This window comes from Sparus aurata, chromosome 1, assembly GCF_900880675.1.
Source record: "Sparus aurata chromosome 1, fSpaAur1.1, whole genome shotgun sequence".
In the NCBI taxonomy this organism is placed as follows: domain Eukaryota; kingdom Metazoa; phylum Chordata; class Actinopteri; order Spariformes; family Sparidae; genus Sparus; species Sparus aurata.
The window spans coordinates 9,327,610-9,351,739 of record NC_044187.1 but is presented as its reverse complement, the minus strand read 5'-3'; the positions used below and the strand labels follow the sequence as shown (position 1 = coordinate 9,351,739).

General features: G+C 40.1%; 2 protein-coding genes across 6 annotated transcripts; one reads left to right on the top strand and one right to left on the bottom strand.

The window, feature by feature from the left end:
* Positions 1 to 726: 726 nt before the first annotated feature.
* On the bottom strand, positions 727 to 11,748 carry LOC115584898 (bifunctional apoptosis regulator). 5 transcript variants are annotated; one of them, XM_030422825.1, is made up of 9 exons: positions 11,729 to 11,748; positions 8,066 to 8,366; positions 6,698 to 6,796; positions 6,215 to 6,308; positions 4,304 to 4,476; positions 3,938 to 4,082; positions 3,395 to 3,574; positions 2,460 to 2,656; positions 727 to 2,060 (listed from the first exon to the last, which is right to left on the bottom strand). In XM_030422825.1, the coding sequence occupies exons 2-9, from the start codon at positions 8,356 to 8,358 to the stop codon at positions 1,868 to 1,870; spliced, it is 1,374 nt and encodes a 457-aa protein (XP_030278685.1). In that variant the 5' UTR covers positions 8,359 to 8,366; positions 11,729 to 11,748; the 3' UTR covers positions 727 to 1,867. The 5 variants fall into 5 exon arrangements, with proteins under 5 accessions (XP_030278685.1, XP_030278657.1, XP_030278648.1 ...); XM_030422797.1 differs by lacking the exon at positions 11,729 to 11,748 and adding an exon at positions 11,452 to 11,720; XM_030422788.1 differs by lacking the exon at positions 11,729 to 11,748 and adding an exon at positions 11,395 to 11,702.
* A 2,438-nt stretch (positions 11,749 to 14,186) lies between these two features.
* LOC115584717 (zinc finger protein 37-like) lies at positions 14,187 to 23,353 on the top strand. The gene is made up of 12 exons (XM_030422329.1): positions 14,187 to 14,341; positions 16,319 to 16,493; positions 16,602 to 17,053; positions 18,010 to 18,211; positions 18,660 to 18,712; positions 19,249 to 19,402; positions 19,501 to 19,593; positions 19,734 to 19,808; positions 19,895 to 19,990; positions 20,381 to 20,458; positions 21,231 to 21,473; positions 22,203 to 23,353. The coding sequence occupies exons 1-12, from the start codon at positions 14,333 to 14,335 to the stop codon at positions 22,985 to 22,987; spliced, it is 2,415 nt and encodes an 804-aa protein (XP_030278189.1). The 5' UTR covers positions 14,187 to 14,332; the 3' UTR covers positions 22,988 to 23,353.
* Positions 23,354 to 24,130: the final 777 nt, after the last annotated feature.

Here is a 24,130-nt window from a genome sequence, read left to right as displayed (position 1 = left end):
TGTTTTTGTCTTTTCTTGTACAATTTGGCTATTTAATTGTATTTGTAAATACCATAAAATAATGGCTATAAAACATTTTAATCAAAAGAAAGGCTAAGCATTTAGTTACTTTAAGTTTAAGTCAGAATTTTGCCCAAACTCTTATTAGTTTATTGTAATCTGTATGGGAAGACAGATCCATACAGTGACATTCTTCTCTCAACTTCAAAACAACAGAACAAAATCTTACATTAATAATACACAATGGGGAATATATAAATATATAGTTGGACTGTATTCATAAAAATATACTCGATGTAAAAAGACACTATTGGCATATGACAGATAGTGTACATAACACTGAGCATGTGGAACCCAGTCAGTATATTTATAGATTCATTCAACCTGATCTTATGTAGGATTATTTGTAAAGGTCAACAGATGTAGAGAGTTAAATATAGTTGGAAACATGTCTTTGTCAATGAAGGGTTGTTGTGTGGGAGTGTTATTTCCGATATGTTCAGACACTGTTTATAATGTACATACTGTAATTTCTTGGCTCTTTTTGTGACCTCTTCTGCATGTCACTTGTCCCCCCCATAAATCCCCCCCATAAAAATCAATTAAATGTCATCGTTGATCGTTAGGTAGAGAGTAGCTCCTGCACAAGTATATAAGCACACAGGCATTTGGTCAGAAAGTGGTGTTTCTATTTCTGAAGTTAGATAGAAACAAATCCAAACAACATCATGTAAAAATCTTTATTTTTTCATTAGAGAACGTTGAAACAAAATCACAGTGTAGAACTTTTAAGTGCAAATGAACTATGTAAAAAAGAAAGTCTTTGATTAGCTCTACGCTCCCGTCACATGAAAACAGAATGCAGACAGAATGTTTATGAAGGATAAAAAAAATGTGCTAAGCAATATTTGTCAGCAGAGCCAGCAAGTAAAATCTGCTATGAACATGTTCTGTTTAAAAATCATAAAAATTAGAAAAAAGAAAAAAGATCTGTTTTGGAATCTCACAAAAATTAAGAAAAACATGATCTAAGTGCCACATGTACTGTGAGATGTTTTTGTTTTCCCTTGATTCACCTGTAAAGTCTGACGTTCCCATCGGGCTGCAGAATGACAAACTTCAACATTTGACACATTTCATAATCATGCTGCCAAATCTCGCAGCGCTCCACAGTTCAGACAGCTCTGTAGGACCAAGATCACAGTCAAACTGCCCTGAAGACCCGAAGAACATCGTCGAAATTTATGCTAAATAAGAATTTTTTAACTTACTATAAAACGGTTTCCTTCAATCAGATACTGTTAAAGCTGCAGTTGTTCATTTAACTGGCTGTGGATTACATGTTATTAAGACATTTTTACTCAAACAAAAATGAATTTAACAATACTTGTTTTGTTCTTCCTTCAGTAGCCAGGTCACAGATATCTTAGTGCTACAAAGCTGTCAGGAAACTCCTTACGAGGCCGTCCTTACCACCACCGTTGCTGGAACGTGACTAATCATTTGCATAACTGCCCTCTGGACCTTTTTAGGCAATGTGGTTTGTGAATGCACTGTGCACGCAGAGAGAGATCGCTGCGGTAATCTCTCTTTATCAATAACACCACAGATATCTCACCCGTTCACATCTTGTTGGCTTTGTTGCTCCTACAATAGCTCAATGCCTCTTTTGTTCCACATGGCAACCATTCAGCAGAGAGACGAGACTGGAAGCGAGAAAACTTCCCTCCCAACAGCAAAAGAAGCCAGTCTCATGTGATATCACTGCCAAAAATAAACATTTGTCCACTTCAGCAACTGGATTTCTGGCTATTTTATTTGCTGTGATGTGTGCGGCGTTAATTGGGCGCTGACTGCATGCAGTTTGTTACGGTGCCTGTGTCTCTGGGTGCATCAGTTGCTGCACCACCAGGTCTATATTAATGATGGGACTGAAGTACAGAGCCCAGTAGAAGAGGCAGTTGCACACAAACTGCGGGACAAAAGGCCACATGATGGCGAATGCGAACCCCTGAGATAACATCTTCCACAAGTGGTTCCACATCTTGTCCGGCAGAGACCTGAAGAAAGTGGAAAATCTAAGTTAGTGTGTGTCGCCAACCTTTAACTGAACAACTACACAATGCCTGCAACAGACATAAAAGCTTGACATTTAAATGGGCTAGCTGTACGAATTGAGTTTGAATTTGACAAGTGCCAAATGCTAACGTGTCATCTTTTACAAGCTGGAATCTTAAGACTTCATCTTTTTTTTCCCTTAAAAAAATGTGTCTAACCGATTAATTGACACAATCACAATAGTTAATTTCACAGTTGACAACTAATCAATGAATCAATCGTTGCAGATCAAAATTGTTCACTGCATTCTTTTTTAAAAAGTCTACATTTGACTGTGTATCAAAAAGAAAGAAAAAAATAAAAAGCAGAAACAGAAGGCTCGGCGTTCCCTCTGTGTCTACCTGATCGTGGCTCTTGTCCAGAGTCTCCACAGTGCGCAGCCTTCCAGCACAGACAGCAGCATGGTGTTGACAATAATGAAGCGAGATGTCCAGTAGTGGACGGCTAGCCAGTCCCAAGCAAACTCTGCTATCAGCTGGTACGGAAGCAGGAGGTACTTCACAAGAAACTCTGCCCACTGTCGCCAACTGGGCTCCAACTAACGAACACAGAACCACCACAGGAAACAAAAGAAGCAGAAGAAGAAGTCATTTCAGTTTTTTTTATTTACAGTAAGATCTGCATCCTCAACAACTACATTATAATTACATCCAATTTCAAATGAATTATTTCAGCTGTAATATTAATTATCACTTCTCATCGAATACTGCCTTTCTCAACTATTCTAATTTTGTCATTTTTATTTCCCAACACCTCCGTTTACCTGCATGATGACCCAAATTTTAAGATAATCCCATGAAAAGCAACAATAACCTGATCCCGCTAACAAATACTCTGTGTATTTAAATCCTAATTTTTGTCCATTGTTGTCTAAAAAACTATTAAGACGACTACACTTGGTGACATACAGCTGGAAACAGTCCCAAATAAAGACACTGTTACCTCCTATTAGAGTAGCCGTTACTGAAAACTACAGTGCCGAAGTTATCTAGCCATTTGAGTTAAATTAAACAATCTATATGCGACTCATTTCTGAATATTCACATCTTCACTAGGAACAAACTTTCCTGGGGGGGCACTAACAGGGTAGAGAAGTTGGAAAATACTGAGAAACAAACTAAATACTTGTCTGTTTTGGTCTTTTAATTGTTGACTTGTTGACTAAAAGAAGGTGGTGATTCGATGTAATCATGCCCCATAAATGTATAAATATGTCCCACTGATTCTACCTCTCAAAAGATTGATACCATCTATCTGGCAGATCGCAAACTCTCACCTGTGAGTTGAGGAAGCTGCCCTCCAACGAGTGGTCGATGTTTGCGATGGCCGGACAGCAGGTGTGCAGGAAGGGCAGGAAGGTTTCCGAGTAGTCGAATAAATACAAATAGAAGAGTGTGAGACGAGGGGAGCGCTTCAGTGCGTACAGCAGGAACAGAGACTTCCCTGCATTAGCAGCCTGGAGGAAAGTGATGGAAATACAAGAGTACAGAGAAGGCGGACGGTCATTTGGTTGTACGTGGATGAAATTAAACAAACACTAACAGGAGACTCTTCTTAATATCTCTGTTATGGCGGTTTTTGTAAAATGAAGGGACGATGGTGTTAAAACGAAAGCAAAGGTCACATTTCCTTACAGACCAGAGTGTAACAGGATTCTTACACACACTTTCTCGGAGGTACTACTAATTCTAATTTGCCATCAAGTATTACTGAAAGTATCACCAACATGGGAAGTATTTTCAACTAACAATGCATCAATCAATACTCTGAAAAGGCTTTTGACTGGCACTGTATTCTGGGGCAGCCCAGACATCGTTACCTTGTATTCCCAGAGGTTCTGCGGAGGTTTGACCCCCAGGGTTTTAATTCTGTCCAGTTCAGCCAGAACCGCCCGTCGATGAGCCTGATTTTCGATGTTGTAAGGAGGTTTTAACAACTCTTCATCCCCCAGCATCAACAGCAGCCTAACGCAAAGAAATAATCACCACATGGCACGAACATATTGATCTACAGCATGAGCTACAACACTCCTTACGTACTGCGACACTCCGTACGTACTAAATGTTTAATAGATACGGCTAAACTTTCTGGTTTGGAGGAGATAAATGTGTCTACATGTTGAAATCTAGTCAAAGAAAAGTAAACAAAAACTGCAGTGAAATAATATTCTACATGATGTATCTACCTCCCATTGACGTTCTCCTGCTGGAAGGGTTCCCTGTAAAGCTGGGCCCAGGGACCCAGGTGATCGAGCCAGGACACCACTTCCTCCGGTGTCCAGCGAGACACAGGTTTACTGATCAGCGGGTCATGCTGGTCGACCACACCACTGCTCCAGTGATACACCAGCACCATCACCTGGAAACACACACAGTTATTAAAACACAGTACAGTGATCACTTGTTTACCCTGCTTGCACCAGGGTGCGTTTGCTATTTGGATGCAAGGACAAGTTTTACAGGTCTGCATGGTGGCATGAATCCCTCATAAGCCAGTCTGGCGCTAACCTGGTGTGTCTCCACTAGATTCAGTTACTGTGTCCTGCATGAATCAACCACTGCCAGTAGAGGCCACTGTATGTGTTTGAATTAACCCTGCAGCAGTGTACAAAAATAAGCATGTAATGAGAACAAGGTCACTTCTAAACAAAGAACAATAAGCATTACTAGGAATAAAATTCCAAAATACGACTGTGATGCATGACAATTTATCCCCACTGCTGTAACATTCTTCATGGACCGCCGTTAAAGCCGGGCTCAGACTACGAGAGTTTTAAAAATCAGTTATGTTTTAAACCAAACAAAACAAAAACAGTAACTGTGACTCCACCATCAAATACCAGTACTGTGCATAATAAACAGATTATAATAATAATGGATAAAGCGAATAATATCACCAATAAAGTGAGCAAATGGAAAACCAAGAGGTTGTTTGTGGTGAAAAAACAAAAAAACTGCAGAAGAGAATCCTGAACGTCTTTAGTTTTGGAGATAAAATAGCAAAAGGACGTCTTAATTTGAGTTTAGACCAGCAAGGGACTGTTGGGCATATTAAAATTAACTTTATATAACCAAAATATTTACCCGAACATGTAAATACTGATTAAGTTGAAGTTTCATGTGAGCTTGACGTGATCGAGCATGACAGATTCTGACAGATCAGCTGTCGTCAGTTACTTATAGATCAAACTTTACACGTCTCAGGTTGCTGGAGATAAATGCATCTGAAATAATCAGACGCTTGTGGCTCAGGCCCTTCTTCTCTGAATGACTTGATTCAGTCATGATATTCACTAATGAACTGTGGACAAAATCAAGACCACGCTGTTCTATTTACATTCTTACCTAACAGCACACACACACACACCCACACAAATGCACTGCCACACGGCAAAACACACAGTGACGTTGCTCCCGGGTGCCACATGGACAAAATAAACATGGTCTGTCTACAGGATGTGAACCGACCTCTTCAGTCACGACTGTGGTGACCTCCGCAGGTGCATTTTACAAAACCATGCAGTAAAAACATAGCCGCATGCAAAGACAACTCTTTAGATATTATGTATTACAAAATATCATTGATTAGCAGGGCACCATTGCAAAGTAAGTATCCACCAACACTGGTAATGTTTACTGCATATTACAGACCATGGATCTAATCTACCAATCCAATACTGAAAACTAATATTAAACTAAATGTAATGGATCCAATTTAAACTTATCACAGTTTCGCTGAATATTCGGTTTCTTCAACGTCGTAGGTATTAACAACAATTTCCTCCACAACGACTTACAATCACTGTCCCAGAAACATATATCTATATACAAATCTTCATCAAGAGTCTGGTCTTTACAGAATAATTTATATTATTTAAAAAGTAATGAAAGCACAAGAATGTGTACATGATTTAAAATAAAAAACATAGGGTTAACATTCTTACATTAACATGCTTTCCTTTGGATTACTGTGTGCCTCATCAATAAATCATCCTCACAGCACGGCAACACTGATGCACTGTCAATAGCACCTGATATGTTAGATACAGACCATATTTGAGGTTTTTGGGGGTTTTTATTTGCTGTTGAATACTTACAGCAACACACGTGAGTGCAGTTAGGACGCCAGAGAAGAAGAAGCCCGCTCCTTTGTGCTGGGTTGTCCTGGATCTACCCAAGTTGTCACCGTACCTACAAACATGGAGATATTTAATGCATGTCAGCTCTTTTGCTTCAGACTACAAAGGGATCAAATACAACAGGACAGATCAGACACAGGGCAAGTTCATGGGGATGTCGTGATCATTGTCAAATGTGAACTCTACCAGACTAGACATCAAAGCGTGTGTCTGCTGCCGGCTTAATGCAGGCAGCAGATTCAAAATAAAATAAAGAGGATGTAATAAATAAATCCAGAGTTCTGCTGCCTCAAATTTGATCCTGTATGTCTTAAACTGTTCATCGTGAGTCGGAGTGCAATGCTAAATCAGTAGAGTACTTTTTTTAGTGTACACTAAGCTCGCACTCAGTCCCAAAGCTTTAAACAAAATCAGCTCGTATCACAGATGATGTTGTTCTACCTCTGGAAGGCCAGCAAGCTGCGGGAGATTTTGGGGTTTGCCTGGATCTCTTCTCTCCTCCGCTGAATGACCTCAGTGAACAGCTTGTCAGTTGCATCCCTAGAGAGAGAAGCATTAAGTGAAATTAGCAGATTAAATATAAATCAGCTACAAGAGAAGAAACTAAAGACGTGGTGAAAGTCTGATTGTGTTGTTTGTGTTTTTTTCTTTCACTTTGAGCAGAGGATTCAAACCGGTCCTTCAACATACATGCTGCGAAAGATTCGTGGTAATTACTCTATAGCCACTTTCACCACTTTGCTTCCTCTATCCGATTCTTCTTGTGAACAGTCAGCACGCGTCTTTATGTTCGATACATCACAATGTCAGGTCTAATTGCAGACAATGCAATGATTTGTGTGTTGAATTTGACCCGACTGTGTCCTTCCAAATTTCATCCCCTCGGTACAACTTAATCCGACAAGTGAAAACACCTTTAATCGTGTCTCTTCACACTACAACACTGTGCAGCGACTGTGTGAGACACTTTGCATCACTTCCTGATTCTTTCGGTGTTACAGTAAATGCGTCATTTACATTCAAACGTTGGTCAAACAATTGTTTCCTGCTTCACTGACGGAGTTAGTGGTGGCTGGTTGTTTCTAGCACCAACTCCACAATTCTTAGTTTGTATGTCCACAAGTTTCTCATCATCCTTTTACTCACTACATTCTTAACTAATGATTAAAAGACCTTTAGTGAGTATGTGACTTCACAAAGTTGTTTTGGAGTAGTGTGAAAGTGAAACCATGCTGCGCCATATAAAGCATAAACATGTTATGATCCACATGCTGACAGGGAAAGTTTGCTACTGATAACGTGGAGCAAACATGATTCATCATCATGCAGAGAAGCTGAAGCCAGCAGAGTGCACACTCAGTCAGAGAGGCGCCAAACTCAATTGATCTTCAACCGTTTGTCGAGGAGTCAAAAAACATGCCTTCACCACAAGTCATACATCAGGATATTATTATCATCCTGTACACATGGAGCTGAATAACCAGGTTTCTCTGTGTTTAGTGTAAACTTCATACTCTGAATGTGACAAGACTCAAAACTGGAATACTAGTGTGCATGTAAACATGATCAAAATGTCACTGTCCCAGTGGAAAACAGCCTCATTGGAAGGCATGGACAGACAGTCAGATGTTATATAACAGCTAGTACCACATATTTTCAAATGATATCCACGCGCAGACACACATACTTTGTGTCTGTTGAGGTTGACAGTAGGTCTCTGTTCTCTACTGTACATGAGAGAAATGTGAATTCTGTGGTCAGAAAATCAAACATTGGTTTCCTGATATGGTCTGGCTGTGAAGAGCATACCTCAGCAGTATGTTGATTTTAGGAAAGCCTTCCCACTTCTCCCGGCACTCCGGGCACTCATTTTTGTGAGAGGACTCCCACCACAGGGCCAGACAGTGACGGCAAAAGTTATGGCCGCAGGTCAGGGTGGTTGGGTTCACCAGGATGTCGTAGCAACAGTGACATGAAAATTCATGCTCCGAGATGTCGGTGGTAGAGGGCTTCGACTGAGCCGGCTCGAGTATTTGAGGGGGGTCGTCCATTCCTGCTCCCAGACCGTCATCTGATGAATCCCACTCCATCTGGTGCAACATATCCAAGTCTGGATAAGAAGAGAAACAAGGTTACAAAAGAATAAGTACATGGAGAAAGTGATATCAGTCTAAAGATTACAAAATGGGTACAATTTCAGAGACAAGTGGCTAGAGCCTGACCGATTTATCGGCGGGCAGATATTATCGACCGATATTAGGCATTTTCCAAACTATCGGTATGAAAAATAAAATAAAAACGGACGAAACACCCTCCAACTGTGTTATGAGTGTTGGCGTCCACCAGAGTCTCTCTACAACAGGTCGAGTCTATGCCACCTGATTGACGTACAGGACGGCCAGTCTGAGATCTCTTCTTGTAGGGTCTCGCGTCACCATGCATGAGCAAACGCTACTAGCTACTGCAAAAGCCAGCTAAGTGTTCTGGTTAGCGACTTCAATTGATATCAACAAATGTGCATTTGTCAAACTACCATCGCTATTCTGAAGAAGGGGAACTTTCGAACTGTTCATAAAAAGTACGACACTGACTTCCCTCCATAAAGCGAGCTGAGAAGGAGAAAGGTGAGGGAACTAAAATCACAGTTAATCGGACAGAAGTCGTTCTTCACACAGCGGAACTCACAAGCAAAAGCTGACACCGAAGCATCGTTATGCGTGAGTCACTCTATCATGCGAGATGACGCTGGCGTGAACATCGCCGCTTCTCAATCCGTAGCAAAACTGTTTTTTCTGTTGGAAAAAGAAAGCCAAGTTGTCCCTACATGCTCTGGGGCTGTGCAACTAACTTTGAAGGCTGCACATCTGAACAATTGGCTCCATGGACTAACCTTTTCTGCCGATCAGCTGTTAGCCTCGCCGATCAGCTGTTAGCCTAGCAATGCTAACTTTCAAACTGAAGTTCTCAATACTCTGTGGGCTGTCCATCATTGTTCTGTTGGTCCTCCCTCCACCACAACCTCAGGGTTATTCATAGCCTTGCTCCTTTGTTGCTCTCCTCTGCTGCTGTGGTCTCCCGCGGCACGCGGCGATGTTGGATGGTCGCTGCTCCGCCGTTGCTGGAGGGGTCTTCAGGTGTTCAGCGCAGGAGCTCCTGGACCTCTGCTGTCACTTCACCCCAGGCGCCATCGCTGGGATTGGGTCTCTTGGTCTCCTGCGTCGCCCCCGCTGTGTGCACGGGGCCTCCAGACTCAAGTTTGTTTATACGGACAGTGCTATTCCATCCGTGCAGACTGACAGGCGCTCCATTTACTCTATGTTTTGTTTGTTTCACTTTAAGTGCTAAGATGATAAAAGAAGCCTTCGCTGAGACAGCTGACTCCTTATTTCGGGATATTAAAAACAAACCAGAAGTATTATCATCAATCAAAGTTCTTCAGCTATCAAGAAGTACAGTTACACAGCGCTGTGAAGCAATGGCCGAGGATTTGACACAGCAGCGTCGGAGAGACACTGCAGACTGCGAGTGTTTCTCACTGCAATTAAACAAGTCTACAGACGCCAGCGATACAGCCCAGATGTGCATTTTTATTCAGATGGTGTTTACAGATATTAACATTACTGCCCATGAAAGAACATACGCAAGGAGAGGTCATTTTTCAGTCATTCAAAAGCTTTGTCTAGAAAACCAGCAGCAGCTCTCGGTGTGTAAACTGTGTGCAGTATTGATGGCTGTTTGTCACCTATGTGCATTACTGCTGTCAATTGTTATGTGCAATACCAAGGGTTACATTACTCTCTCAATATCAGTTATGCGTTGTGTATATAAAGTATACTTAGTGTATGTATAAATAAATAGATGTTTAGTATTTTTTATGTAGGTAGATCATTTTGACCTGGTCATTTTGAAAGTAGCTCGCAAGCTAAAACAGTGTGTGCACCTCTGATCTACAATGTCCCTGTTGGCAACACTCGTGTTTTGTGCGCCACAAACCCTGTAATATATTTTGATGTTCCTCTGTTCTGTTGTGACAATAAAACAAACAAGTTTATTTTTAAACTGCATTATCATTTTATTTCAGTGAGGACTCATAAATAACTACAAATAACTAATGTTACAGAAATCTGTTTAAGTTTTGTTAGGCGTTTTTGGATTTATTTATATATATCGGAATATCGGATTTTTAAATCACCAAATACTTGTATCGGTATCGGCCTTAAAAACCCTTTATCGGTCGGGCTCTACTGGTGATAACTGTTAATGTAGTTTCTCCATTATAGGGATATAATGTAATACATTGTAATGTAATACAAACCCAGTTTACAGTGTTATAAAACAGAGAAACACAGAAAACCTTTACAGTCCACACAGATAATGTGACTTTGATGAAAATGCATGCAGAGTTGATTCAAAAAAGTGTGAAATATGATTACAGAAGTATATCGGAAGCAGTAGTTGCCTGCAGCCGTTAGCAAAACACATCGAATGATGTGAAACTACCCGGAAGGTATTTGAAAGTAGACAGCAGCATCAATGGAAAGTATAGCTACATCAGTTGTGGATACAGAGGTAACTTATGCTATCTTACATTTCCAAAAACAAAGACTTACTCCTTTCACAGGCGTAATGTTGATTGATACTGGATGTCATTAAGTACATATAAGCACGAGTAAACATATGTCTGGGTGAGGAAAAGGCATGAAAATCATTTTAGCAGCTAGCTAGCTAATGCAGTACTTTCAGCTTATTTTATTTACAATGAGCTGCTGTCATGATAGCAATGAGTCAAATATGTAGCTAATGTACAGATAACGCTATTAAACAACAAACAACGAAGCCTGTCAGCACCGAAAGCGAAAACCTTCCGTTAATTTAGACGCTGACAGCTTGTTTGGTCTAATTAGCTAGCTACTTTGCTAGCAGGTAACGTTAACTAACCACATTCTGCAGTGGACGTTAGCTGAAACTGTGACATTCTAGCTCGATAGCTACAAACGTTAGCTAGGTTAGCTTCGTGAGTAATAGTTCACAGATGTTACTCATACCGAGATGTGCAGTCGTTGGCTGTAGGACTGATGTGCTAGCTGGAGAGAAAGCAAAAGCTACCTTAGCAGTAGTGGCGCGTAGTGCTGAGTTACCTGTGCTAAGTGAGTAACTGCTAACAGTCAGCGTCATCCATTAAAACGTCAGTTTACCTGCCTCAGGAGTGGCCTCTGACAGCTGACCCGCTGGAGGATGACATTACCATCTGCTTTAATAACTTCGTGTCGCTTCTCGTCGGTCAACACTGAATCAAACGATCTACGGAGCAGAGGAATATTTCTGCTTCAGTAGTTGTCACCATGGCACCCCGCACTGCTGCTGCTGCTGTGGAAAGCCCCACGCACACTCCCACGCACACTCCCACGCTCACGTCAGCGTGTCATGCGGGTGCCTGATTGCGGGTGAACGGTCGTCAGTGGTCTCACTCACCTGTGAGCCCGCAGCTGCAGCAGAGGAGGAGGAGGAGGAGGAGGAGGAGGACACAGGAGCTCTTCCTCTGTGATGTTGTAATGCCTGTGAGGCACAGCTGATTTCTGACATGTGGCTTCTTCAAAGCTGCTGCAGTTCAAAGTTCAGACCTGATCCCTGAAGCTCTGACTGTAACCTATTAACTTACACGTCAGGGGGAGAACATGTTGTATTAATAGTGAGTTATGTCTCAATGTGTCTTTAGATAGTCCTGAGTCAACATCAGAGCACACATTCTGTAGGATAAGACATGTTATAGAACATAAAGAGGTTATATAATCTGTCAAATACAACCACTAAGGGTAAAACAAAGTCAATTTGATGCAGAAACAACCTTTTAGGCTCAACGTGAGCTATGATCACTTTTGTGCAGGTGAAATACAGCCTTTTATGAGTTGTATTGGCCCTTTAAAGGTATTTCAACAGGTAAAAAAGGACTGGATTGGTTATAATCGGTCAAATATAACCACCAAGAGTGAAATCAAGTCATGTTGATGCAGAAACAACCTTTCAGTAACAAGGTAGGAGCTGTAATCACTTTTTTTGCAGGTGAAATATAGCCGTTTATGAGTTGTACTGGCCCTTTAAAAGATTATCGACAGGTAAAAAATGACTGGATTGGTTATAATCTGTCAAATATGACCACCAAGAGTGAAATCAAGTGAATATGATGCAGAAACAACCTTTAAGTAACAAGGCAGGAGCTGTAATCGCTTTTTTTGCAGGTGAAATACAGCCTTTTATGAGTTGTATTGGCCCTTTAAAGGTATTTCGACAGGTAAAAAATGCTTGGAATTGGTTATAATCTATCAAATATAACCACCAAGAGTGAAATCTGGTGAATAAGATGCAGAAACAATCTTTCTGTCCTAAGGCAGGGGCTGAAATCACTTTTTGGCAGGTGAAATACAGCCGTTTATGAGTTGTATTGGCCCTTTAAAGGTATTTCAACACGTAAGAAGGAGTGAGTGGTCTATAATCTGTCAAATATAACCACCAAGAGTGAAATCAAGTGAATATGATGCAGAAACAACCTTTCTGTCCCAAGGTATGAGCTGAAAACACTTTGTGGCAGGTGAAATACAGCCGTTTATGAGTTGTATTGGCCCTTTAAAGGTATTCCAGGGTATTTAAAAAGGGACTGGATTGGTTATTATCTAGAGCACAGAGCAGGTAAAATAATGGACAGTCACAAGTTTGATGCATGAAACTTGTGACTTGTGTTTGATCCAGATGAAAGCAGCTGTAGACGTATATAAACTGGGCGATACAGCTTTAACAGGACGTGATCACTTTTTGGCACCACAAGGGAAACGTCCAGCTGCTCTCAACTTGAGGGGATGCAACATGATATGAGATACACAAAAACGTAGCTTACACCTCGGTCGCAGGTAGACAGTGCTTCAGTATTTTGGGTCACAAGGTTCAGAAGACGCCCATTATTCCCAGATTGGTGGCTTCATCTTTGATATGTGGTGAAATGACGACCAGCATTTCTCATTCAGACTGTACTGCTCCAACACTCACCTCTTTTAAATCAAGACTTAACACATTTCTTTTTGCCACTGCTTTTAACTGAAGCAATTCAAGTCTTTGAACTGCATCATGACTCTGACTCTACAGTCTTGTTTCTTTTAAAGCTTTTCTATTTTAGCCTACTTGTTTTGATGTTTGTTTCTTAATGTTTTTACTGGTCTTAAAATGCAATTTCTAATGTATTTTAAATGAAATTTTAATGTAATTTGTGTGTGCCTGTAAAGCACTTTAAGTTGCCTTGTGTCTGAATTGTGCTATACAAATAAACTTGCCTTGCCTTGCCTTACTACACTCACATAACAAAACACAAAACACACACATAACTATTGCGCTTTATATTATTTCAGTACATAAACCTGCTCCTTATGATTCACTTACCTCAACATTTAACATATATATATATATATACATATATACAACAATAATACAATATTATTATAACTTTAATTTATTTACTCATTGCTGTATTTATTTTATTTTCTTATTTATTTTTATATTATACCCATTATGTATGTATTGTATTTTTACAACCTAAACAATTTTTACCGATTAATTTTGTTTTTTTTTCTTTTTCGTATTAGTATTTTAGTTCACTTCAATATCTTAGTATGATCTGGACCTGTAAGAACTTTTTACTTTGCCATTTTTAAAATTTCCACTGTCTGGAAAGTTGGATGATGTGTGATATGTGCCTATATGTTTTTTCCCATATGTGTGTATGAGGATCTATCTATCTATCTATCTATCTATCTATCTATCTATCTATCTATCTATCTATCTATCTATCTATCTAATCATTTATATGTCATACCTATTTTGACCAGCAGGTGGCGGTATGCGCCCTCCAGCGTGTGTGAGCTGCCATTACAGATAGACACCGCTGCACACAAAAAAAACCCCACGAAGAAGAAGTGGTGGCGCAACACAGTTTAGCTAGACAGCAGCGCTCATCCAGGATAACGCCACAACTTAGCTTCATTTACTGTTCACCCTGGTTTTTCTTATGACATCCTTCAAATCTGGCGCACTATGTTTGAGGTAACGTAGATTATTTAGCTGCTATTCGGGCTGTTAATGACACTGCAAGCTGTCGTTTGCTGCGGTTTCTGGATGTAGCTTAACTGTTATAGTTCACTAGCTAACTGACACAGTTCGTTAACCTGGTATGCAGATATAAAAAGAAGTACCTTGCTAGGTGTGGGTCGACTGGGGTGACGTTTGTTTGCAAACAATAAGCAGCTTTCATTCCTACATTTAACACCTGCTCTGATTGACATCAGCGGAATAGCTGGGCTAGCTCGTTAGCTAGTGACGTTTTTTGTTAAAAACTACCAGCGATGCATTCAGTGACATTAACTTATCCGGGAAAAAAATGATTTATTGACTCCAGACTGTGAGGAAGTACCAGGGCCTCTGTCGTGTGCTAGTGATAGTGAAGACTATATCAGAGACATAGACACACATTGTGTCAAGGATGATAATAGCCAGCGTAACAACACAGAAGTTTATTTAAGGCAGCACCCCACTGTAAATATTGGTTTAATGCGTTTAAGATTGGTGTTCCTAGTATGTCAAAATCTCAGTCGCTTCCGCCATCTGTCAGTGGCTGCACAAAACCCGCTGTTTCTTATAAATCTGTTTTGTTTTCTCATGTTTTTTGCTTTGATAAATTATACTCACGTGCTACTATACTTATACTATACTTATAGTTATTGCAAGAAGCTCAAAATTCCTGATAAAGGTCAAATATACAGCATTATAATAAAAGTACAGTGTTTCTGGAGAGATGTCCTGGATCACAAATGTTGTTCTCCAGATGTAAGAGAACATGTTGGACCCCAACAAAAGTCACATCATCATGATTTTAATTGTTTAATTAAAAGGCAAAAATGATCATTGTTACTAAGCGTGAATGGTATCTCAATCAAAATAACTGCAATGTGATTTTATTTACAATCGTAATCCATATATATAAGGCACTTTGTTCTTTTGGATGTTATATACTGTAATATTGTCTGGTTTTTTTTGTCTTGGCCATCATTCCCTTAAAAAAGTGATATATAATCTAAATGGGACCTATTGTAGTATAAGAGATAAGATATGAACAAAACACCTGATTGAGTTGATTGAAATCCAGTTAGCTTGGTTAGGGTTGTTTGTTTCTGCTTGAAATGTGCAACACAAATAAATTATTTTAACAAATAACAAGGAAGGAGTGAACCCTTGTATATTGTCCACATTGCTCCAAGTTTATTGAAAAGACAAGACCTTTTGGAAGGGAGTCAAATCACAAAAGACTCAGACAATTACACGATCAATAATTGATAAAATATGTCAATAAAATGAGACAAGCAAGAGCTGTTAACATCAATGGAATACAAAAGAAACCTGGAAATAGCAAATACAAGATGGGGCGCAAAACAAGTAATTTTGAGGCACACGAGTTCAAAGAGGCACTGAATTTTCAGCTCGTCCACTTGATTTGTTTTGATTGCTTCAGAGATGTGCCGTCACAGCGGCCTGCGGCTTGAGATTAAAGATGTTGTTGCTTCAGATTTTGAGTTGAATTTCTCGCGACGGTCTATGAACGAACATTGCCGTAACAATAAACAAAGTGGCGACAGCGTGTCAGAACGAGTTCGCTACCTTTTTTTTTTCATTATTTCAGTGTCTTGGGCGCCTGTCTGTAAGGTGTGAAGTAGACTATGTCAAATCTAATGTGAGGCTACAGGAGTGGAATTGCAGAACACATTCTTGGGACAATATATGAACCGTTGTTGTAACAATGGGACATTTGTATTAGTCTGCTATGATGAATTTGGCAATAGTTGTCTAACCTCACTCGCTATATTTTTCTCTGAATTATCTCTGGCAGATTAAGCTCGTGTTATTATGTGCAATGTCTTTTGTTTTATTGCGGCTACCCTGTACTTGTGGTTTCTGAGGATTGTTACTGAAAGCTTTAAACATGTTGGTTTTCTGAGCACGCATGTCTTTGTCTTTATTTCTCAACAGGATCCCGAACTCCAAGATCCATTGTCACTGAGCTTAAATGAAAACTATGATGACCAGAATTTGCCACATCATGATTCAAAAAAAGCACCAGCGAGCCCAGACTATAATTGTGAGACACCAGAGATTCAAGTAATCATCAAAGAGGAAGAGGAAGGCTGGACTGTGAGTGAAAACCGTGAGTGGAAAATCTTACCTATCAACAAACTCTTATCAGACACCATACACACTATTACTCAGTCGTGACTCTTCATGTTTTTGTTTTGCCTTGTCATGTTAAACACAGATGAGAACTTTAGCTCAGAGGAGGAGAAAGAGGACACGTCCACACCCACTTGCTATCCCCACCTCAAAGCGTACGGGAAGGACAGCTCCATTTCACACGGAGTAAAGAGACACGACAGAGTATGCTTAGAGGAATCTGGTGGTGCGACTCTCTATGGGCAGAGCTCCACTGCAAGGGAGGGACTGCAGAGACACATGATAATGGACCCTGATGGGAAACCGAAGATTTCCTTTATATGTGGAAAAACGCCGGGAAACGTGACTGTGTATCAGTGCAATAACGCAGTATGTGAGATGACCCCCGGTCACACAAAGAACATGAAGTCCCATCAGAGTACACATGTAGCGGACGAATGTTATGCTCAAGACCAGAGCACTGACGTCAAACAAAGCACATCTCTGCCGACGGAAGCAGAACTACATGAGACCAAAAGATCAGCACCTTGCCAAACAGTATGTACAAATACTTGCTGTAGAAACTTTCTCTTTTTTTCCTCTTAATTTGTTTTCTAGTCATTTAGTATTGGTTTCATATGGTCAAACAACAGTGTGGTCTTCCAATGCCACCACAAATGCAATATAAGGCCACCTGCTTCGCTCCGTTTGTGTACAAGTTACGGACAGAGCTTCAAGAGTCCTGTCCGAAACTTGTACACAAACGGAGCGAAGCAGGTGGCCTTATATTGCATTTTTAGGGCTGTAGATTATGTTAATCGTCTGATATCTCAGGTGTTCACTTTCTCATACAGAGGTGATATTCGTCTGGCTGATTGGAGCGATTTAGGAAAAGTTTTGATTCGGAATACGTTGCATGAACAAGCCTCACATTTAAAAAGTAAGAGATGTTTGGGATTAGAAATGGAACGATTATACATTTTCATAAAACGATTAGAGTCTGACAAAGTGTCCTGGTTTTACAGTTTCAAGGTAAAAATGTATTACTTTATTTCACAACCACTGATGTATAAAATCATACGAGCATTTTTATTTAGATGTTGTATTTTTGTCTGCATGACATTTCTTTTTTTGGCTGTTTGCTGTTAATTTTTTAAAAAGAGAAATCAACAGTAGTCAGTAATAAATAAAAAATATACAAAAAGATAGTTCATTGCTCAAAAAAGTACAGTTTGTAAAGATTAAGGAAATAAATGCCCCCTTAAACATCTGTTATGTTTATGCCGTTGTTGTGAGAGTTGATTTATAAACAGCGCAATGCTCCTTTACCTGCTTCGTTGCCGTTGTTACACAATCATGACAGTTTAAACTATTAACTATTTGGGATTAGAATATGAAAATGTTTCTGCATGTGGACCAATGATTTTTTTTTTAAACAGTAAAGCATTTTTTATTCTTATTTTAAGTGCCATACATGAGCCATAGCACTTTTTCACCCTGTGATCTGTATTTAGGATTCTCCTGAACGTAAGCCCCTGATGCCACATGGACTAAAGATAGCATCTGAAAACTTAGAGGACCAAACGCTCCATCTGACTGTCAGACTGCAGTCGGGGGACGAGGAGGAGGAACAGGAGGAGGAACCAGAAGAGGAACAAGATGAAGAAATTGGTGGTTTAATCAACTCTGATGGAGAAGTGGTTGAGTGGGATGCCAGTAAGTGAATCATAACAGCACATTTACGGCAGAGACACGACTTTTGCAAACAGTTCAGTTTATTTAGTCAGGACCATTTTTGATTCAGTTTCCCCGAGTCATTTAGTAAGTAGCAATAAAAAATATGAGACATTTCTCTCTCTGAATTGTTAACCAAATATATGTAAGTATTTCCAAAACAAGACTTTTTAAATGCATGAAAACTCCTGCAGTCATTATTTTGGCTTTTGCTTTATTTTGTCCATCTTCACTGTTCAATTAGTGGTCATAGCGCACAGCATTAGAAGAATACAGTGTGCATTGAGTTTATCCTCACATTAGCTCTATTTTTCATCTAGACTGCAGCCATTTATTGAAACTTCAGTTTTAAAACACTGTTGTAAATGTTGAATATCAGTTGTCATGTCAGGTATCTCTGAAACTGAGTCAACTATCCTGATTTTTATAGGAGACAGTCCTGACCGAGGCTCTGATTGCACAGAAAGTCCTCAGCCTAGCAAGGTAACTTGTCTTTTTGACACAGCTCAACAATTTTGATAGAAACGCATCGAAAGGGGCTGTCGCCTTCACGTCTCTCGACACCTCTATTTGCACAGCATAAAATGGCAATGCATAGAATACAGTTCAACAACGACGCATGCTTTATACAACCTGCAGAATGAGAGAAGTGTTGAGACAATTCTCAACCTTCAAATCACTGACATTTTTTCTGTGCAGCTTTTCCAGTTTGACAAAGTGGAAAGATAGAAATTACTTCATGAAAATGTCGTATAAAACAATGAGTTGTCCCGGAAATGTTTTTGTTGTTCATAATTAATTTATCAGGTCTCCCTCGAGACCCTTCTAAAATTGTATTTTTGACTAGTTTCCCCACAGCAAGTGTCTGCGAAAGTTACTGCTTTGTGTAGGGATGAGCCAAAGTTGAGATCAGTCGAAGTCTTGCGATACTTGCGTACTTTACTGTCATTAACCTTCAAGTACTGTTACCTGGGTTTGGGGGGTATGTTTCTGATGGTTTTTGATGATTATATTCACAGGTTGTCATCCTGTCCGAGTCTCAGCTGCAAGGCCAAAACCAGAGAGGAAGCAGCAGCCCAACGCTCATCATGGAAGTTGAAGATGATGAAAGGGAGGAAAGCGAGGAAAAAGAGAGCGTAGCAAAGATGCCAGCTGTCACACCCGTATATCGTGGTAAACAAAAAGTCAAAGGAATTATTGAATGTGTTTAGGTTGTTTATAATAGTTATGTCTCAGTTTTAAGGAAATCTTTCTGTACACAATGTAATCAGGAAAGAGACACAGAAGAAAGAAAAAGGCTCCGGATATAAAGGTGGTGTCGGTGGACGTCTCAGACACCGAGAAAGAAGTCCCTGCACATCCTGGTGAGTGAAGAGATGGAAAATCATTCATTGTAAAACATGTTTTCTATATACGTTTATGATATGCCTCATCATAGCATCAATATAAGAACTGTGTTTCTCTCCATTTGGTAACTTTTTTTCTGTTTTTCTTTGTCACAAAGTTAAACGAAGGGGCAGAAGAAAGAAATCAGAAATTCCACTGTTGTCCAATGAAGACTTGGAGGCAGAGCCAGGAAGTGAGTGTTCCTCTTGATTTTTATGGTAATGATAATGATAATAATGCACTCAGTGTGTGGATTTGTCTAACATCTTTATCTTATAGTATCAAGGCGTACCCGAAGAAAGACACAATGCCCTGTCATAGTGGAACCAGAAGAAGTCAGCTTAAAAACTGCCCGCCGTGTTGCTCCTAAGACTGGTGAGAAGTCCAATTCTGCTCATTTATTCTACTTCATTGCATATTATATGAGTTATGAACGATTAGGATTTTAGTTTTACACCTTGCACAATGGGGTTTTAAATTAACTAATTCAGAAAGTTCATCAACAAATTAACATGTGTTTTCTGTTGTATGGAAAAACCACTTGTGTCCCGAAGTTTGGTTAATTTTCAGACACTGTTTTAAAAGTCTGAACTGCACTTTCAGGAAGTGATGAGCAGAACTAAAACAACATTTCCTAACAAATCACTGGTTCGCAAACATTTTAAATCTAATTTTGAATCACTTTTCCATTCCTAACTCTGATACATATTAAGGTTTAACATCAGTTTCGGACTAAAGCAACACTTTTGTGTTTTCTTCCACCAGCAAAGCGACCTTACAGAAGGAGGAAAGATATCAAGCCAGCTGCTGAAGGAGAGGGAGAAAACACAGGTGTTTCTGCTGGTAAGTGCAAATAAAATGTTCCACCAGAGTATATCAACAGTTTGGTAGTGCAGATGCAGCTAATACCATGTTATCCAGTGGTAAGTGCAGTGTGCATTGACTGCTAATGTGGGGGTTAGTAAAAAAGTACTGCTTCAGTAAGTCTGCCTGCAGTTAGATAAACATAGAATGCTAGAATGATTCACAACGGTGAATACATTGTTGACAGGAACTGTGATTTTATTGTAAACCTGTGTTGGACTTTCTCCAGTGTTATCTAGAGCACTCATTAAGATGGAGAAGACACTTGACAGAATCATCATCATCATCTTTTGTAGTGATCCAAATGCAGAGCAGCACCAGTCAAACCTGTTTCCCGTATCGGGCAAAACATTTGTTTTATATTAGCAGAAATTTAGAGCTGATGCTACATGCTGATGTATACCAATGATTAGTATTGGCCATAGATGTTTCTAAAAATAGGAAATATGTTCTGTTTTTTTAAATATATGAATCCCTGTTGGTTTGAGTCTTATAATCATCTTTTAAATTTGGATCTTCCTTTATGTAATACCTCAGTTCACACACAAAGAAAGAAAACAGCAGCTGTGAAAAACAATAAACTGCAGCTCTAACCCACACTGCCTGCAGGTGGTTGACAAATTTAAAAAAACAAACACTATCCACAGACAATCTAATTGACATCTGACTGGATTTTAATCTGCAAGCTCATTTTGCAAGCATTCATCCAACAGCCTAACCGTGTGGTTTCACCTTCTCTTTACCCGCTTAGGGAAGAAGCGCCCTGGCAGAAAAATGGTTCGTGTTCCAATAGAAATCCCTCCGGAGCTCCTGAAGACGCCCAAAGAGAAGATAGAGTACCACTGCGCAGTGTGTGGCAAAGAATTCCCTCACGCCTACAAACTGGAGAGGCATCAGCTGATTCACACGGGAGAGAAACCGTACTGCTGCTCCATCTGTGGTCGCGGATTCAACCAGAAAGGAAATCTCAAAACACATTACAAAGTCCATTTTGGTGAGACTGGATTATATTTTACTTACAATTTATGTACATGTACAGTTGCATCCTGGAATATTTTTTGTTTTTTTGTAATCTAGATTTAAATACATATGCCCAGATTGATTCCAAAAAACCCAATTTGAGGCATCATAAATTGTAACAGCACCACCACCACCATCAATTATTCATCTGTCTAGCAGCCCTAAATCAAACCTTAAGCTGTCAGTTGAATTGGCCTGTTTCCTGCTGCATTGTGGTACAAATGCCCCTTTTCCACCAACATGGAACCAGAGCCTTTCTGGTGCAAGATTCCCCCATGAGCAAGTACTTGACAGCCGTGACGAAGAAGAAATTGCGCTTTACTGGGCAAAAATCTCAGAGCAGGTTCAACGCACTCTGTTGATGACTCGTCCTAGATCATATAGGTTCTTCTCAAAAATGGTGGAAATTCAAAAATCTTGGTTCAGGAACCAAAGCTAATTTGGTGGTAATGGAGAAAAACAGGAAAACCAGCACGGTGGTCTACAATGTTTTTCCAACCAAGTCTTATAAATATAATGTGGAGGAAAAGGAAGACAGAGCAGTGCAACAGAGAATTAAAAATGTATTGTACAGTGATATATTTGAAGAATAAATAAAAAACTGGCAACTTAAAACCTGCTTGGAACAACCAGTCTAATTTAACACTTTGCAGAGACTGTTATACTTTGAGAGTAAAACACGATTTGTCTCTCCTTTGTCAAGGTCGTAAAAGCACGGTGGAGTTCGAGGAGGAGGTTGATCCCATAGCGTCAGAACTCTGCGAATACTTGAAGTCTCTACCGGGGGAGTCCAGGATCCGATCATCCCTCCACTGCCTGGAATGTGGAAAAAAGTGTGATAGTCAATCAGCTTTACAAGCACACCACATTACTACACACTCAGAAACAGCTGGTGAATCAGAGGTAGTTGAGCAGAGCTCATCACAGCTTCTGTTCTGCCGCCGCTGTGGCATTCAATTCAACGAAAAAGAAAAGTTGGAAGAGCACATGAAAACCCACGTGAAGGAGAAGCCCTACTCATGTCCCGACTGTGGCAAGAGGTTCATCAATGAGAGCTACATACAAGTTCACCAGCGCATCCATACTGGGGAGAAACCGTTCCTCTGCTCCCAGTGCGGCAGAGGTTTCCACACAGCTTCCTCTCTCAAGCTACATGAGATGCAGCACTCTGGGGAGAGACCATTCGCATGCTCTATCTGCGGGAAGACGTTTCGGATAAACTCGTACCTGACAGCACATTACCAGACCCACATTAAAGACAGACCTTTCATCTGCAGCGTCTGTGGGAAAGGCTACTCTAGAGCGGAGGAGCTGAAGGTACACCACAGGCTTCACACCGGAGAGAGACCCTACGAGTGCGGAGTGTGTGGGAAGAGCTTCATTTACCGCCAGGGTCTGCGGCAGCACCAGCGCACACATGCTGGAAGACGCATTGGGCCAACCAGACAGCTCGGTAGACCGAAGCAGGAGGGCAGGCTGGACATGTAACAGCTGATCTATTGATGCATTTTTTTGGTTGTTAACTGTGTCTGAAGATATTACAGTACAAAGCGCTTCTTTCCTGATCTTCTTCCTTCCATTCCTTCAACAGAGACGATTACTGTGTCTGAAAATATGCGCTACGGAGTCGGTGTGGATTTCCAAGAATAATTTGGAAGCTTACTGTGTTGTCCTTCTTGTATTCATGTTTTGTACCCATGTTTTTATGTTTACTCTTCTCTAGTAGCCCATCTGTACAATTGGAGTGCCTTTGTATCCTGCATGCCAAATACTAATATTTAATGTTAAAAAATATGCACAATATCCCTGTTATTTTAAAATCCATGACGATGGAATACAGAAATTTTTCAGAAACATGTCTTGTTTTTTTCTGCTCTTGAAATAATGAATCTGTCATTTAAGCGACATCTAATCTGCACAGTCAGCTCTGTGACCCTCCTTTGAAAGCTGGTATTTTGGCAGGAAAGTATGCTGTGCAGAAACTACCATCACAAATAGATGGCAGATCTTATGTCATCATCCTCAGTCCTTTCAAAAAATGGCCAGTTCACCCAGAAATGATGAAAACTCATAAAAGCCCATTAGTTACCATAAAACTCACGTAGCTGTGTGTGCACTACAAATTTGACATTTAGCAATTTTGCAAAAAAGTTCACCTCAGAGTTCGTACAGGAGAGAAGCTGCACCAGTGTGACGAGTGTGGGTAGAGATGGTCCTAAAGACAGGGCTTCAATAACCATAAGACGACTCCCAAACCCATAGGGGGCAGACCAAGACAGCTGTAGAGTACCAGGAACTTCGAGCAGGCCAAGGAGAGCACTGCCAGATTCAGATGGTGTGGACCTGATCTCTGATCCTTCTGACCTCGGTATGTATGTTGATCAACTGACTTTACCATTGAAATTAGAGCATATGCCTATTATTGTCCAGGGTATCTTGCACATTTGAAGATTCATGACAAGAAGCTAAAACCACTGGGAAAAATAATATCAGCTGGGTATTCACAGTAATCTAAAAATATAAGAGTGAATATTTGGGTCTGCTCCTCCATTATCATTATAAAATAAGATTTCTTTAATATTACCAAAGTGATTGATCAAGAATTATGACAATTTATGAATGAATTCAAAT

Bases quoted from the DNA above. Each gene is read 5' to 3' on its own strand.
- LOC115584898 (XM_030422788.1), bottom strand. From the start codon at position 11,431: ATGACGCTGACTGTTAGCAGTTACTCACTTAGCACAG. The intron at 8,367-11,394 runs GTAACTCAGCAC...CTTCTTATCCAG, and splicing joins CAGTTACTCACTTAGCACAG to ACTTGGATATGTTGCACCAG. The intron at 3,575-3,937 runs GTAACGATGTCT...ACTTTCCTCCAG, and splicing joins AGAACCTCTGGGAATACAAG to GCTGCTAATGCAGGGAAGTC.
- LOC115584717 (XM_030422329.1), top strand. The intron at 18,713-19,248 runs GTAACTTGTCTT...TTATATTCACAG, and splicing joins AAAGTCCTCAGCCTAGCAAG to GTTGTCATCCTGTCCGAGTC. The intron at 19,403-19,500 runs GTAAACAAAAAG...CAATGTAATCAG, and splicing joins TGTCACACCCGTATATCGTG to GAAAGAGACACAGAAGAAAG.